This window comes from Urocitellus parryii, chromosome 11, assembly GCF_045843805.1.
Source record: "Urocitellus parryii isolate mUroPar1 chromosome 11, mUroPar1.hap1, whole genome shotgun sequence".
Classification (NCBI taxonomy): domain Eukaryota; kingdom Metazoa; phylum Chordata; class Mammalia; order Rodentia; family Sciuridae; genus Urocitellus; species Urocitellus parryii.
The window spans coordinates 10329797-10345862 of NC_135541.1; the positions used below are offsets into that span (position 1 = coordinate 10329797).

The 16066-nt window shown below is 58.9% G+C and overlaps 1 protein-coding gene across 1 annotated transcript; it reads right to left on the reverse strand.

Annotated features, from left to right (window-relative positions):
• Positions 1 to 156: 156 nt before the first annotated feature.
• On the reverse strand, positions 157 to 15830 carry Fam131c (family with sequence similarity 131 member C). Its single transcript, XM_026400844.2, has 7 exons — positions 15766 to 15830; positions 5017 to 5132; positions 4158 to 4193; positions 3835 to 3928; positions 1906 to 2088; positions 1598 to 1708; positions 157 to 946 (listed from the first exon to the last, which is right to left on the reverse strand). Exons 1-7 carry the CDS (start codon positions 15785 to 15787, stop codon positions 669 to 671), a joined length of 840 nt encoding a protein of 279 aa, XP_026256629.1. The 5' UTR covers positions 15788 to 15830; the 3' UTR covers positions 157 to 668.
• Between the last annotated feature and the right edge of the window lie 236 nt (positions 15831 to 16066).

Consider the following 16066-nt stretch of genomic DNA (forward strand, 5'->3'; position numbering starts at 1 on the left):
TGTGGAAGGCTGTGGTCAACCAGCGGTACGTTTCCTTCCCTACTTCCTCTAGACAGGGCCCAAGGACATGCCGTCAGGAGCAGAGACCAGGCCAAGCTCATCCAGGGTGAATCCACCACTTTAATGTCACCAGAGAACATTGAGGGGGACGGGGCGGGGTGGGGGTGGGACACCAAGGAAGCAGGCTCAGAGGGCAAGGAGCAGACACTCTGGAGACCGCAGAGGAGTGGGCGCTGAGCTACCAGTAGAGACCACCCCATCTTTGACAGGGACCGATGCACAGAGGGAGTGGGGAGGAGCGGAGCCAGGCTCCAGGTGGGGTCCCAGGCTCCCAATGGCCGTGCAGTTCCTCTGATGGTGGTCTCCCTGAGGCCAGCTGCCCTGGCATCTGCTGAGAGTCCTGGAGCTCACTGAGGGCAGAAGGCCTGCAGGGAAGGTGCCCACCTGACCGAGTTCAGAAGACAGAGGGAGCCCATGGCTTCCCCGGCCGGGCAGGTCCGCAGAGGCACAGAGGTCCACAGGAGTGCTGGCCTCATCCCTGCTGCACCTCCCGTGCCTGCCCTGAGGGTCAGGAGATGCCCAGCTCGGACCCCACGGTCCCGGCGATCCTGGGCTGCCCGCCAGGCAAGGTGGAGGTCTGAGCAGACGCTGGAGCAGAGGGGGCAGCCTCAGTTGTAGAACACCTCGTCCTCAGAGAGGGAGCCGCTGTTCACCGAGGGCAGGGAGCCCTGCAGGTGGGCCCCGCCCTCGGGCCCCAGGCCCCCCAAGAGCTGCTGTTGACACTGCTGTTCAGAGCTGGGGGCCGGGGGGCTGGCAGCTGTGACGGGGGGCTCTTGGGGCGAGGGCCAGCCATCCGTGGAGAGGCCAGGGGAAGAGAAGGCCGGAAGACTGTCGTCCTGCGAGGGGACGCTCAGAAGGCTGTCCTGCAGGTAGATGCTCTCCAGGTCTGGAAAAGCAAACAGGGTGTGGGGCGCTGACCCTGCGTCCCCTGCTCGCCCTCTCTGGGCCTGTGAGGGAGCCCAAGGGCACGAGACCTGTCCCTCTCCTGCTGGAGAGCTCCCAGCGCAGAACCCCGGAGCCCAGTGCCTAGTCAAGAGCAGGCTCAGGGGACTGGGACAAGCAGTGCTCCCCTCCCCCGGGTCAGAGGAAGGATCAGATGAGGTGACTTAATGCAGGACCCAGGTTCGCTGACCCCCTCCCTAGTCTCTCGGAGTTCTAGAAAGGTGTTTGGGGGTGCCTGGGGGTCGGCTCCAGATCCTGGCTCGGACACTCCCCGCTGTGACCCTCCTGTGAGCCTCTGGACCTCGTAGCGCCTCCGTATTCTGGGGTGGGGACAATGGGATTTGCTCCCCAGGGCTGCGGGGGAGACTAAGGAAGTGCCTGGTGTGGCAGACGCCTGATTCTTACATCGCAGTGGCTGTCCCTCTGCTCCGGGCACGCCGTGGCCAATGCAGAGCGAGCAACCCCCGACCCATTCTATAGCACAAACCGAGGCTGAGGGGAGGAAGGGGAGGCCACGCACGCTGCAGCTGGTGCCAGGGCAGGGGACGGCCTGTGCTCTGCTCCTCCCGCCCCGCCCGGCCCCCGCGGGCTGTACCCTGGAGCTGGACAGCGTCCTGGGGGCTGCTGTCGGGGTGCAGCTCCTCATCGTCCAGCGAAGACCAGGCGCTCAGAGTGGCCTCGGTGATGGCAAACTGCTCAGCAACGCCTGGGGGACAGTGAGGCCAGCTCGCTGGGGACACAGGCGGGTGGGCAGGGCCTCCCAGCCAGAGCAGGCCTGTGAGCTGGCCAGCCGTGCCCAGGGGACCAAGGACGCCCTGCCCTGCCCACCCCAGGCCTCTACTTTCCCTGCCCAGACAGTGGCCACCTGTGGTGACCTCTGTCTCCTCCCTGTCCCCTGCTGACCTGCAGCAAATCGAGCCTCTCGCAGCTCATCCGGGAGGCAGCAGTAATGCTCATCCTCAGCTGGGGACAGCTCCCAGCCCGACTGCTGGGCACTCCAGCCCTTCCACTCGATGAGGTGGGCCACCCGGCCCCGTGCCATGGCCGTGGGCTTGGTGATGTGGTCCTTGATGCTCTGCACCACCCCTGGGTCATTGAGGGCAATCGATGGCTGTCCCACAAGGCCCAGCTCCCGACCCCCAATACCCTTGGCCCACCCCAGGGTCTGGACCCCACAGCCACGCATCCCCGAGCCCGATGCCAGACACAACCCCGTGGCTGCACCTGTGCCTTCCCCATGCCCAGCCCATGCCTCACTCACTGCCCCAGGCCTGCCCTGTGCCCTCCCAAGCTGGACCCCACCTCCCAGGACCCCACCCACTCACATGCCTGCCCCTCCAGTGTCCTCCTCCCAGTGGACACGTGGGCCACTGAGCGCTTCTTTCTTAGGTGGCCACCACCCCACTTCCTTTCTTACCCAGGGTCCCCCAGCCCCGCCCACCCAGGGACAGTTCCTGGGAGCATCTCTGCTCTCAGCTCTGCTGGCAGCGAGGCCTGGGTGGTCGAGCAGGGAGGGCTTCCTGGAGGAATGGCCCCGAGTTTGGAGGCAGGTTGGGACCGGGCAGGTGGAGGCGAGGCTGGGGCTATTTCAGAGATGAGAGGCGGGAAGCACCTGGTGTGATTCCAGCCCCACGGGGAGACACGGGGATGACCGCAGGACTAGGACAGCAGGAGATGGGAGCCCCCAGGGGCCAGGCTGGGCCTAGAGAGCCAGGCTGAGGCTCAGGTGTCCTCACAGCAGCGGGGGCCGCAGCAGGAGAGGGACAGATTGGCCCAGCTTCCTGATTGGAGGATCAGGGTTCAAGGGTGAAGGCAAGGGCACCACGGGGGGTCACTGCAGGGACCCAGAAAAAGTAAAGGCCACTGGAATGGTGGGAGGAGGGGGTTCTCAGGCTTGGACGGAGGGGCAGGGCTGGCAGGGTGGCTCTGCGTCTCCGTGACCCGCGGCCGAGAACACAGACCTGGGGTTCACAGTGTTCCTGAAGCCACAGTGGCACAAGGCCACGAGAAAGGGTGGCATTTAGGACAGATGAGGTGGCCACAAAGCAAATGGGGACCTGGGGCGGCAGGACAGGCCCAGGGGAGGCAGAGCGGGAGAGCTGAGTCCCCGGGTGGCAGGGTGCTGGCAGTCGGGGGTTTGGGGGAGTGGGGTTCACAGGTACCAGGGGAAGCTGTTTCCAGGGAGCGTGGGCAGCAGGGTGCTCCGGGGAGCCGTGAGGGATCTCATGCAAGGGGGGCCTGAGGCGTGGGGGGGTGGCGAAGCTGGCTGACAGGCGGGCTGGCCCCGAAGGCTGGTCAGTGCCACCAGAGCAGCGTCCCAGGAGCAGCGCAGCCCCCGCCCTCCCCAGGCTGCGTGCCCACCCCAGCGCCTCCGGTGCACTGTCTTGGTTCACACCCGCACCCTCTCTGGAGAGCCGCCGAGGCTTGCGGCTGCCCCACCTGAGAGGCCGCGAGGTGGCAGAGTCCTCCCAGGGCCACGCAGGACTGGCCAGTGGGGGACATAAAGCCAGCCCCCTTGCCTCAAATGCTGCCAATTCTGAGGGGCACTTGGGGCTGCAAGCTCCCGGGGGGCTGGCAGGAGACTCCCAGAACCGGATCCAGGCTGAGCACCAAATCTGGGCCAACCTCGAGCATCTTCAGAAGCCAACAACTCAACCCCTGGCAGCAGGAACCCTTGGGTCACCCGGAGCCCAGCATGGAGCCCGGCGCTTGGAAAACAAGGAATCCAAAGGGCCGCCGTCCTCCAGCGGCAGTTCAGCTTTGCCTTCCCAAGTTCACTTACGAGGTGGAGCATGCCAGCTCCAAGGGCAGGAGCGGGCGGCGGGAACCTACCCACAAGGGACGAGGTGGCCAGGGCTGCCACGCCGTAGTTGCCGGAGCAGGCCCTGGAGTCGGACAGGTAGCCGTTGGTGGTCTGGAAGCACCTCTGGAGGAAGCAGGGAGGAGTCAGCAGGAGGGCAGGCTGCCAGAGGGTGTCCCCACACCACTGCAGCCCACCCCAGGCCCTTGGGTGGTGGGCCGGCAGAGGGCAGGTACAGCCAGGGAGGGCCTATCCCCCCACCCAGGGCTGGCAGGATGTGGGCCTGGGCTGGGCACAGCAGGTGCAGATGGTGTCAGCTGCGGCTGGCTAAACTGGGGACAGCAAGTGCACTGACCTGCCAAGGATCCCAACAGAAATCCATCTGTTTGTCCTACAGCAAGAGGAGAAAGAGGGTCAGGCAGGGCCCGGCACACCCTGCCAGCAGATGGCCGAGCCCTGGCTCCCCAGGGCAGGTGTGGGTCGGCCTCTGGTGCTCCAGGAGGTGGAGTCTGCACTCATGGGTCATGCCCTGGTGTCACCCGGCAGCAGAGAGAGGAGGAGAGGCCATAGATCAGACCCAGGTGTGGCTCTCCACTTTGTCATTTCTAGCCGGGTGGGGACTAGGAACCTGACCTTCAGAACCTCTGTTCTTCTGTGGAAGGTGGCAGTCTAAATCCACCCCCAAGGTTGTGGTGAAGCAGAAGTGACATGACACTAAGTGCCCAGCACTGTGCTCTTCATGCAGTAGGTGCTCAAGAAAAAAAGCAACTGTGTCCAACTAGGAGTTCAGGTCACAATCTGGGGGGCGGGGTGGAAATTATGCACCAGATCTGGGTTCCCTAACCACATCTTCCTCATCTACCTGCACTGAGAATTCCACTCTTGTATTCTTGAGAGGTGGTACAGGTTGTGAAGGGGTCACAGGCAGGTAGCAGCCCTGCTGTCTGCAAGGCTGAGTTAATCTGGGTGGGAGGACCTTCGGTTGTCTTTTCTAAAGAGGGCTGGCCCGGTCTCTGGATGCCCAGGTCAATCCAGACCCTCCCTGGGCTGAACAACAAACCTCAAGGGCAGGGGCCCAATGCCACAGGAAGAAGCTGAGTTGGGCAGGGAAGGAAGGAGCTTGGAATGGTTTTCGCTCTCTGTGGGGATCTGTAGGGGGTCAGTCTAGGAACCAGGGAACAGGCAGATGGGGGGGATGATGAGTGACCGGTTACCTTGCCAGTGACATGGTCTGGAACAATGGTGGGTGGGTGGCTGGAGGGCAGGTCTGGATTCCTGGGCTCCGTGCCCTGGGGCATGGGGCAGTCTTTGTGGGCACTTGTGAACAGATCTGGAAATAAGAAGGAGACACTTAGAAAAGCACAGCCCTACATAGAGCAACGAATCAGGCAGAAGCAAGAAATAAAGGGCATCTCAGTAGGAAAGGAGGAAGTCAAATGATCTCTGCTCGCAGATGGCATGATTTCATACAGAAAAAAATCTAAAAACTCTATTGAAAAAAATTGATTGAAATGATAAACAAACTCAGTAAGGCTGCAGGATGCAAAATCCACACATAAAAATTAGTAGCTTTTTTATACACCAATAACAGAATTGCTGAGAAAGAAATCATCTCCTTCACAGCAGCTGCAAAAATAATAAATAAAATACCTAAGAATAAATTTAAGCAAGAAGTGAATGATCTCTGCAATGAAAATTACAAGAAACTGGTGGAAAAACATCAAGAGGACACACAACAAATGGAAGGACATCCCACGTTCATGGATTGAAAGCATTAATATGGTTAAAATGTCCATACTCCCCAAAGCAATCTACACATTCAATTCTATTAAAATACCAATAACATTCTTCACAGAAGTAGAAAAACCACTCCTAATGACGCCTATACTCATGTCCCAGCTCCAACTCCTCCTTTGGGCTCTGGTCTGAATTTCCAACCTTCTGAGGGATTTTCTGTCCTGTCTCCCTCCACATCACCCAGTCATTGTGAAGTCCTCTGGGTTCTCTGGCCAGTGTGTTCCAGATTCACCCATCCTCATCCTCACTGTGGCTTCCGGGATGACAGTCCTCCCTCCACCCAGAGGCACAGGAAAGTTACAGCCCAGGCCAGGCAGGTCACTGGAGTTGGGGACAATGTGGATGTCCCACCCGGTGTCTCTGGGTCCCTTCCTCCTCTGTGCCCCCTTGCCCCCATACACTTCCCTTCCAGTGGGCACTTTCTCTGGCTCTCTGGGAAGGCTGCCCTTGGGCTAGTGGTGTTCTGAGAAAAGTGTTGCTAAGTGATTTTGTCGTCCTGTGGACACATTAATGTACTTGCACCAACCTCAATGGTGCAGCTACACACCCCCATAGGTGGTGTAGCCAATGCTCTAGGTGCACACCTGCACGGCGTGTTACTGTACCTAACGCTGTAGGCAACGGTGACACAGTGCCAAGTGTCCTCTAAGCACAGAAAAGGTGCGGCAAGAATACAGGGTAAAAGGTAAAAAGTGTGCACCTGCGTTGCCACCCGCCATGGGTGGAGCTTGCAGGACCGGCAGCTGCCTCGTGTCAGGAAGTGCTGGTGAAAGTCAAGGAGGCTACTGTGCACTACTGTGTAGCCTTTATGTCCGGAGAACACTTAGCTGCACTCATCAACGTAATCCCTGCCACTCAGGAGGAAGGAGGATGGCGAGTTCCAGGCCAGCCTCAGCAAGTTAGTGAGACCCAGACTCAAAATAAAACAATAAAAAAGGGCTTGGGATGTAGCTCTGTAGTAGAACTCTTGCCTAGCATGTGCACGACCCTGGGTTCAATCCCTAGCACTGCAAAATATGTGTGTGTGTGTGTGTGTGTGTGTGTGTGTGTGTGTGTGGTTTTTATGTTCTTATTCTATAAGTTTTCTTCTATTTTAAAATTTATCATTGTAGTTTTAAAAACTTAAAAACTAAACACAGGGCTGGGGGAGCAACTCAGTGGTAGACTGTGTGTTCAGCATGCTCAGGTCCTGGGTTTTGTCCCCAGCACCATGAACAAAACAAGCCTAAGACACAAACATACACGTGAGCCCAGGGTCAGGATCATCTTATCCCATTAAGGGGTCCTCAGGGACTAACATGCAAAGAGTTGCCATCTTCTGGATGGACCAAAGGACCAGTTGACTCTCCTTTAACAAGCAGGCGTCTGCTGGGCTGGGATGTGCAGGGAGACAGGGCTGCCCAGCTGAGCAGAGTCCTGGGTTCCATCCCCAGCACCACTTAAAAAAGAAGAAAAGAAAAAGTAGAGTACACTCTGAAACACGGGTATGGGCTGGGGGTGGAGCTCAGCTGCACAGTGCCAAGTCCTGGGCTCAATTCTCCCCCAAAAGATGAAAAGTTAGTCTAGTAAATATGTAAGAGAGTGACAGCATCATTTATTATCATTATCAAGTCTTATGTGCTGGGCTGGGGTTTGTAGCTCTGAGGTAGAGCACTCCCTTCACATGCTTGAGGCACTGGGTTCGATCCTTGGCACCACATAAAAATAAATCAATAAAATACAGATATTGTGTCCATCTATAACTCAAAAAATAAGAAGTCTTATGTGCTACACATAGTTATTGTATTGCTACTATGTATCCCTTAGTTCACACGCCCACTCACACGCCCCCCCCCCACAATGCGTTGGGCCAAGATGGATGATGTTCTGATATCACAAGGTGATAGGCATTTTTCAGCTTTGTTATCATCTTCTGGGACCACCAATATATATGCCATCTGTCTTTGATCCAAAGATCTTGCTGCAGCACATGACAACTCCTGTGTGGCCTCAGCCATTGACCATCAGTGGCCGGACCCCAGCTCCTTCCTCCGGGATGGGAAATTCCACTTTACTGACTCTCCAGCGCCCCCTGCAGGACGGCCTGACACCACGCCCTCCTGCTCCGGCCCTTCATACATCAGCTGCACCCAAATTCTCATGTCAGGGTCGCCTTCTGAGGAATTGCCCCAAATATCTGTCAACCCAACCTGCCTTTCGCTCCTGATGGGACTACCCCGTGACTTTACCTCCCTGGTCTCTGCTTCCTGATCTGTAAAGTGGGCAGTCGAGGGACCCTGTTCTTGTCCTTCAGGAATTGTCTATTAGCATCCCAAACTGGATACAGAGAGGCCCTGGGGACCCCGTGTTTTGAGGACAGCCTCCCTCTGAGGGGCCAGCAGACTCTGCTGCCCCAGCCACTCACCGCTCCTCCAAACCTGACTGCCCATTTCACCCACGTACTAGAAGAGGGGGTCCCAGAGAATCACTCAGAAATGTGAGATGCCTGCAAAGGAGACACCCCACTAGATGTCTGAGCCCCAGAGACTGGGGCAGGGCAGGCAGGGGAGCAGCCAGCCGCCCCCCCCTCCCCAGCATGGCCAGGACTGGGAGTTTTTCAAGGGTCAGGAGACAACAAGGAAGATGTCATGTCTGGGTCTCGCTGGACTCCCCTAAGGGGGCTGCTTGCAGTGCAGGGGACCCCAGGCCAAGAGACTAGAGGCTGGAGACTTTAGGAGGATGGGGGAGTTGGTGGGAATGAAGGAGGTCTAACCAGAGCAGATCTGCCACGACAGGGCCCTGTGGAGAGGAAGCCCCTGCTTCCAATGTCTCCTGAAGAAATCACCCACGCAACCTGGAGGACCCTGTCCCACCTCGTCTCCCACTGCCCTCCCTTCTCCACTCTGGCCACTCGGACCATTCTGCTGAGGATCCTGCACTTTCCTGAGACAGGCCCAGCATGCTGCTGCCTCAGGGCCTTTGCACTGGCTCTTCCCTCCCTCCATCTGGAACTCTCCTCCCAGATGATCGCAGGTTCACTCTCGTGTTCCACCTGGGTCTTTGCTCAAAAGCTGTGACCTCAGTAATATCCCCCGCCCAAACCATCTTATTGGACACGACACCTGCCCTTCCATCCCTTCAGCCTGTCTTGCTCCTCTGGACTCTGTCCATCTCATTCACCATGACAACCTCAGCACCTGCCGTAGGGCCCGGCATACAACAGGTACTCAATAAATATCTATTTCCAGGAGGAAGGCAGGAATATTTGGATGCCAGCCATGCAGGGCCTCGACAGCCAGCCAGCGTTTGTCAAGAGAGACCACTAGAGCCCCGGTCGACCCAGACGTCCTGGTCTCCAATCCCTCGGGCCAGACCCCAGCGTGTTAGTGGAGGAAGCCATCCCAGAGCAGAGAGTGTGGCCGGCCCCGGCGGTGGGGGGGAGGGGAGCACAGAAGTGACACCTGCTTTCACCCATGCTGCACTGGTTTAGTACGCAGAGGGGACTAGTGGGTGCCGAGACCAGCCTAGGGCTGTAAAGGGCCACCAAGAGGCTGGGGAGAGGCTGGGGAGAGGCCAGAGAGAGGCTGGCAGGGGCTGGGGCTGGGAAAAGGGAAGGTAGGGCAGGGTCATGGCTAACTGCCCCCACTTCCCATGACTGAGGCATAAGGAGGGCAGGGCAGGGAGGACACACGGGATCCTGTGGGCTGAGCCATGTGCCTGCACACCGCAGCACCCAGCTCAGCTTGCTCTTGTCCCCAGTCCTGGCTGTGTGATACTGAGCTAGATGGGCTTCAGAGTCTCCATCTCTACAAAGATAATGTTCTGGAGGGCGGGGGCATCCTTAGGTAGGTCCTGCACGTCACTGATTTTATATATATATATATATATATATATATTTCCAGTCCTGGGGATTGGACCCAGGGATGATCTGCCACTGAGCAACATCCCCAGCCCTTTTTAATTTTTTTTTAATATTTTTATTTTGAGACATTGTTGCTAAATGGTCCAGGCTGCCCTTGGATCCTCCTGCCTCAGCCTCCCGAGCTGCGGGGATTACAGGCGTGTGCCACGGCGCCCAGCAAACTTGGTCTATTTTTAAAACAAACACAGCAGAATTGAATAGAGCAGAGACCAACAGAGCCAAGGGCAGAGATGGCTGAAGTCTTTTTTGTTGAAGTTTTTGTTTGAATCACACGGATACGTGTATGTGTCTGCACACTCATGGAGCGAGAATTTTCATGGTGGGCACCCTGGGTCAAAATGCAAAATATAGCTGGGTGTGGTGGCACACGCCTATAATCCCAGCAACTTGGGAGGCTGAGGCAGGAGGATGGAGAGTTCAAAGCCAGCCTCAGCAGATCAGCAAGGCACTCAGCAACTCAGTGAGACCCTGGCTCTAAATCAAATACAAAAAAGGGCTGGGGATGTGGTTTAGTGGCTAAGCCCCCCTGGGTTCAATCGCTGGTACCAAAAAAAAAAAAAAAAAAGCAAAATAGTTATTCTGATGAGTCGAGTCACAAGTCTGAAATCAGCCACATGTAAGGTGCAGAGATGCTGCATGTTATTGCAAGTTGGGGTTCTGCCAGGCTGTGGACAGGGTGGCCCCAGCTACGGGCTGTCCCTGGGAACTTCGAGAGTGCTGGGATATGTCTAGGGCCCCTGGCTGTCCCCTGAAGCTGTCCGTAAGTCCTCTAGCTGCGGAGCAGGGGTGCAGCTGGCGGAGAGGGGAGCCAGCTCAGAGCAGGTTGGGGGTGACGCTGGGCCTGGCAGAAACATGACTCGAACAAGGTCATGCCTGTGCCATGGTTGGTGGTGGCCTTGGGATTCCGGCTCCCAGCCCCCAGCCTGCCTGCTCCCACCCCAGTTGGGGTGCAGGTGCCTCTGCAAAAGTCACTTTCTCCCCCAGAGGACTTTGGCCTGTGATGTCACGGCTGGTTGCCATGGAGACGTCAGGTAATGAACCAGCCTAGGGTGAAATCACAGGCTGCTCTTAGCCCAGCTGGGACCGGCCACGTCACCGCCACTAGCAACTGGAAAAACACAGAGTTTCATGTGGGGTGGGGGCTGGGGCAGCCCGAGGGACGCTGGCTCTGCTTTTGTGACTACCTCCCTTCCCCAGGGAGCTCTGGGGGTCATCCTTTTCTTCCTCCCTGACCTCCAGGTCTGAGGCCCCGTTGGGACCTGCTTCCTCCCACACCTCCCCCCACCACAGGAATGAGAGGCCTCTGGTTGCCACAGCAACATGGAGGGCCATCTTGATCCTTCAAGGAGAGCCTCCTCAACCAGAGCTTCCCCTCGACTTAGCCAGGATGCTTCCGGCCTTCCTACTTGAGGTCCTCTATCAGGTTTCCAGTCTCACCACCTGGACAGTTCATCCTGATGTTTAACCTAAACCCCTCTTGCTGCAACGCTCCTGTACTGGCCTTCTCCGCTTGTTCCCTGGGGGAGTCTGCAGCATAGCCCCAACCCCTCGGGCATCTTCCTCAGAGTCACCCAGTGCCTGCAGCTGGTCTCTGGGGCTCTGCGTCCCAGCCTATTAGTCGCCGTGGTTGCCATCTGCTCCCAGAGTCTCCCAGGGCTCTGCACTCGGGGAGGGCACAGGGTGCCATGCTCAGCCCTGCTCTTTCCCAGAAGCCCAGCGGGGGCACAAACAGCAACCTGGGCCCAAAGCCATGCTGCCACTCCCAGCCAGCCACCAGCTCTCCTCCAGGCTCCTCAGGGCACCTGTGGCAAATGCACTAGGCCACGCCTCCAGTCCCCACTGCGGGTGCCTGCCACCAGCTGTGACGGGCAGCTCTGTCCTCAGCTCTGGGAGAAGGGGTGCAGAGGCAAGGCTCTCAGGGGCTGCCCGCTCTCCCTGCCAGCCCCTGGGCTGGGCACGTGCTGCCCCCAGGCACCTGGGCTTCTCATCTGCGGGTCGAGACGTGGGCCCAGGGGCTGCGGCCGAGCTCCTGCTTCGGCAAGCGCTCTCTCTTGGCAGCGGCCCCGTCCCTGTCCCTCAGTTTCTCCTGGACCACAAGCCTCTTTCTAGTCCTACCCTCGGGTGGAGCTTGCCCCGGGGTCCCGGGCCTCTGCCTGGTGGGTGAGTTACCGCCTGCCCAGGGAGCAGGTCACGGAGCTTAGCGGATGCTGGGTCTCAAGCCGACTGAGTGTCCTCCGCTCCCTGGGACATTTGTTTACAAGTCACCTGAGCCATGACGACAGCTCCGAGAGGCTCAGGGGGGTCCCTTTCCACCCCGTACCAAGGACTCACACACGCCCGCTCCTTCCCACTTTCCCTGCCAGCTGGCACCAGCCTCGGGGACACCCTGCTCCAGCCTCACCTCCTCCGGGCAGCTGGGCCTCCTGTATCAGGTGCCTCCCTCACCGGCAGCCCTAAAGGGCCAGGTCTGGCAGCAGGTCACTGTAGATCACATGCCGACTGCGCCAGGTGCTGTCCTAGGCCTTCCTCTGTCCCCTCTCATTGAATCTTCACAACTATGCTACAAAGCAGGCACCACCATGCCCACTGCACAGATGGGGAAACTGAGGCTCGGAGAAGCCTTAATGCAAGTTCACCAGGTGGCAAGTGGCAGAGCTGGGCTCAAACCTAGGCCAGTCTGAAACTCCAAAGCACGTTCTCCAGCCACTAAGCAGGGCTGATCTCTAGGGAGTGGCCTCACGCCACTGTGTGTGTGTGTGTGTGTGAGTGTGAGTGTGTGTGAGTGTGTGTGTGTGAGAGTGTGAGTGTGAGTGTATGTGTGTCCCGCCTCCCCCATTTCACTACTCCAAAGCCAAGGCTCTATCTTGCTCCTCACTCTGAGCACCTAAAGGGCAAGGTCCCCTCTGCCCTCTCCTCACTCTCCCCACGGTGCCCAGTACCAGGCTGCTCACCAGCAATGCCACGACCTTCCAGACAGGGATTGGGGACGGTGGGTATTGTGGGTGGCTCTGCCTGGCCCCCTTAGAGCCCTGCTTCCGTTTAGACGGAATGGATGTCTGACCTTCCAGAAGAAAATCCTCCTTCTCCCATTTCTGCTCTTACAGCCTCTTGGTGCCCAGTGTACTGGTGACCTCCAGGGTGGGGCCAGGAGGCTGAGCAGTTGGTGTGGGGGAGAGGACAGGGACAGGAGGGAGAAGGTTACTGGGCCAAGGGCATGGGATGGGCAGTTTGATAATGGCCAGTGGTGGCAGAGCCCCAGCCAAATGTGAGCCATTTGAGTTATTCCAGAAGGTTGGTTTTAAGCACCGAGTACCTGTCTATGGGGGACACAAGAAAGCAAAAAGCAGGGGCTCCCCACTCAGCTCCCAGCCCCTCCCAGCCTGGGTTCCAATCGGTCTCTCCATGCCTTGGCTGGGTGACCCCAGGTAAGGCTCTGCACGTCTCTGAGCCCCACTTCCCCCTCCCAGGGTTGAAGGAGAACTAACTAGGTCAGGAGAGCAAAGGCTCAGCGCGGCTCAGGAGACACTCCCAACAAACGATAGCTTAAAAATAGGTAACGAACACAAAGAAGCTCCTGGAAACTGCATTTGTTGCTTTAAACTGGACCCAATCACTTCTGCCCTGTCCTTAGTACCTCGAGGGCCAGCCCTGCTCCTTCCCAGAGAGGAAGGCCGGAGCTCTGCCTCTACGGCTCCCCGGTCCAGCCAGGAAGGTCTGGGCTAGCTGTGCGCACAGAGCTGCTCAGACAAACTAAAAATGGGCGTAATAGCTAATACTCATGAGCGCCGACCACGTGGCAGGTCCTGGCAACGGTGTTTTACATGAATTAAGCCACTCCCTGCCCCCAGCAATCCATAACTACAACACTGCTGCATCTCCATTTTAGAGATGAGAACACTGAGGTGCACACACACTGGCTGGGATCACAGAGCTAGGGAGTGGCAGGGACTCCAGCCTAGCAGGTTGGGAGGCAGAAGCCACCAGCTGCACAGCATGGCTCTCTCAGGTGGGGCCTGGCCTGAGCAGCGCCAATTGTGTGAGGACGCCAGACTCGCTGTGGCCATGAGTACAAGGTTCATGGTCCCTGGCCTCCACTTGAGGCTACGCTTCTGACCTTGGTACTTAGAAGACGTTCTTAGCAACTGGTGCAGGTGTGGAGACCCGCTGAGGGGGTCACAGCCAGCAGCTCAAGGGGAATAGGACAGGTGCCAGCAAGGAGCCGAGGGACAGCTGGGCAATGCCAAGACTCAGGACCCCGAGGCTCTGGAGTCAGAGTGCCAGGGAGCTGGCTTTGCTGTTTCCTGGCTACCTGGCCCTAGGCAAGTCATTCAATCACCTTCTGCCTCAGTTTTCCTGTTTATAAAATGGGGACTATGGTGCTATATAACCTAGGTTAGCTGTTTGTCCCTAAAATTTTCAGACTAGTACCTGGTTCGCTGTAAGCACCCAATTAGTGACAATTGGAGGGGGCGGCCTCCATGCAGTGGCTTTGGAACACTGGTCACCCTCTGTCTCTCTAGTTCCCCTCCTCTATCCAACTTGCCTGGGTATGTGTCAAAACTCTTAAGTGGCTCGTTCCCTCAGGAGAGGGACAAGGTTGGAATATACAACTAGATGGGGGGGTGGCACTCAGGAAATCCGTGATGCAAAAGGGAGGGTGCAGGAGGTCCCTTCAGCCAGTGTGACCTCACACAAACCTGGCAGAGGGTGCTGTGGGGGGAGCACTGGGTGCGGGTCAGGGGACTCAGGCCTCAGCCTCAGATGCCCTGACCTTGACGGGCATCTCTTCCTCCCTGGCCTCTGCTCAGTGGGTCCTCGGCGCACAGCTGAGTTCATCTGTGGCTGGGTGTCCATGGCACCCGGCACGAGATGGCCGAGTCATGGAGACCAAACACAGTTGCTGAAGGGAATACCCAGATCCCCACCACCCAAGCTGGTCCCACTAAAGATGGTCAGGTCCCGGGGGGACGTCTGGGACGCTAAGAGCTGGGACTCCTAGAGAACCTTCAACTCTGCTCTGATGGTCGCTTTTCCTCCCTCCCGGCCGCTGGCCCCACAGAACAGGTGCTGTGCTGGGTCCCTCGATGGGGTTCCCTACAACGCCTGGCACGGTGGAGGTGGATCAGCCTGGTGAAGGGCGATCGAGCCCCACACAGTCAGCTGCTCCTTCCTCTCCCGCACTTGTGAACCCACCTTCCAGAGACGTCCTGAGTCACTTTCCTGAATGTCCCATGAACTAGTGAGCAGAGCCCCTCAGAGTCGGGAGGGTGGAGAAGGGATACTGTGCTTCTTCCTCAGCCTCCCCCAGATGTCGAGGGCCCCTCCAGGACCTGCTTAGCCCCTCCCCAAGCACCTGAAGAAGCTACTGGGGTGACAGGTGGGGTGGTAGCCCCGGAACAACTTGTGATTGGGGTCAGACAAAGTGGCCTCAGCCTGTAGAGCTTGAGACAAGGCCAAAGACACCCCCACTCCCAGCCCTGCCCCGGGGTTCCACTGTGGGGTGAAGGGTCTGGGGGCCAGGGAGCTCCACCTGGTCCCTTTTCGTGCAACCTTGCTCAGTAGCATGTTGGGAAGGGGGGCTCCCAAGCCCACCCTGCCCCCTTAGCCTCTGTGCATGACCCTAACCCTCAAGGGCAGGCGGCCCCCAGATGAGGGCAGGTCACTGTGGATCCCTGGCACCACTCTGGGGAGAGCTGGGGTGTCACGCAGAGACCAGAGAAAGGCCCAGCAGTTACTAGGAAAATCAATTGCCCTCTGTTCCTGTCCCCTGACCAAGGAAGGGGACAGGAACCAGGAGTTAGGGATCAGGGTGGGGGAGGGGACCTCCTTTATAACCTGTTCCTCACCATTAACCCTTCCTGCCAATGGGTTCAGGGACAGGGGACCCAGGAGGGGAGGAAGGAGCTGGGGTGGGGTGGGCTAAGAAGGCCTGGGTCTGGGGACAAGGGGGGGGGTCTACTAGTTCTCCTAGTGCCCTGAAATCTCCAAAGAGGAGTCGGAAGCCTCCCTCCCCTCCCAGGCAACGGCTGGGGGTGTGTGGCTGCTGGGAGGAAAGAGTGGCAGGGGACCCTGCTTCGCACCTGCAGTGACCTCCTCGCGCTCTCTCCGCACCGTCCCCATCCCTCCCAAATCCTGTCCCCTACGGGCACCGCGTCCGCTGGGGGTGCAGCCGGTCGTGAAGGGCGGGCCCCGTCCCAGGTTCTTCCGAGTGGCCCAGGCTCCGCGCGGGTCCCCAATCCCACCACCCCCGGCCGCCGCCCCTCACCTCGCGACACGCAGGAGCCCATCACGGGGCCTCGGGGCCGGGCCGCTGCGCCTCGGGTGCGTCGGGCCGCGGGGCGCTCATGTCTCCGGGGCCGGGGGTGCGCGGCGCTGGCGCGGGGCGGGGGCAAGGGCACCGCGGGCGGGTGACAGGGGCGCGGGCTCCGCGCGGCTCGGCCTCCGCTCCCGCCGGGTCGTCCCCGCTGCTGCCGCCGCCGCTGCGTCCCGCTCGCCTCGCGCCGCAGCCTCCCGCGCCGCGCCCGCTGTCGCCAGGGCCCGGCGACACCGTGGGGCGCGGGGCGGGG

What these genes read in the sequence shown, in the direction of transcription:
- Fam131c (XM_026400844.2), bottom strand. Translation starts at nt 15,787, where the DNA reads ATGGGCTCCTGCGTGTCGCGAG. An exon ending in CAGACCATGTCACTGGCAAG is followed by an intron (nt 4,194 to 5,016) that starts GTAACCGGTCAC and finishes CTCTTGCTGTAG; the next exon opens with GACAAACAGATGGATTTCTG. An exon ending in GGCCACCTCGTCCCTTGTGG is followed by an intron (nt 2,089 to 3,834) that starts GTAGGTTCCCGC and finishes TCAATGACCCAG; the next exon opens with GGGTGGTGCAGAGCATCAAG.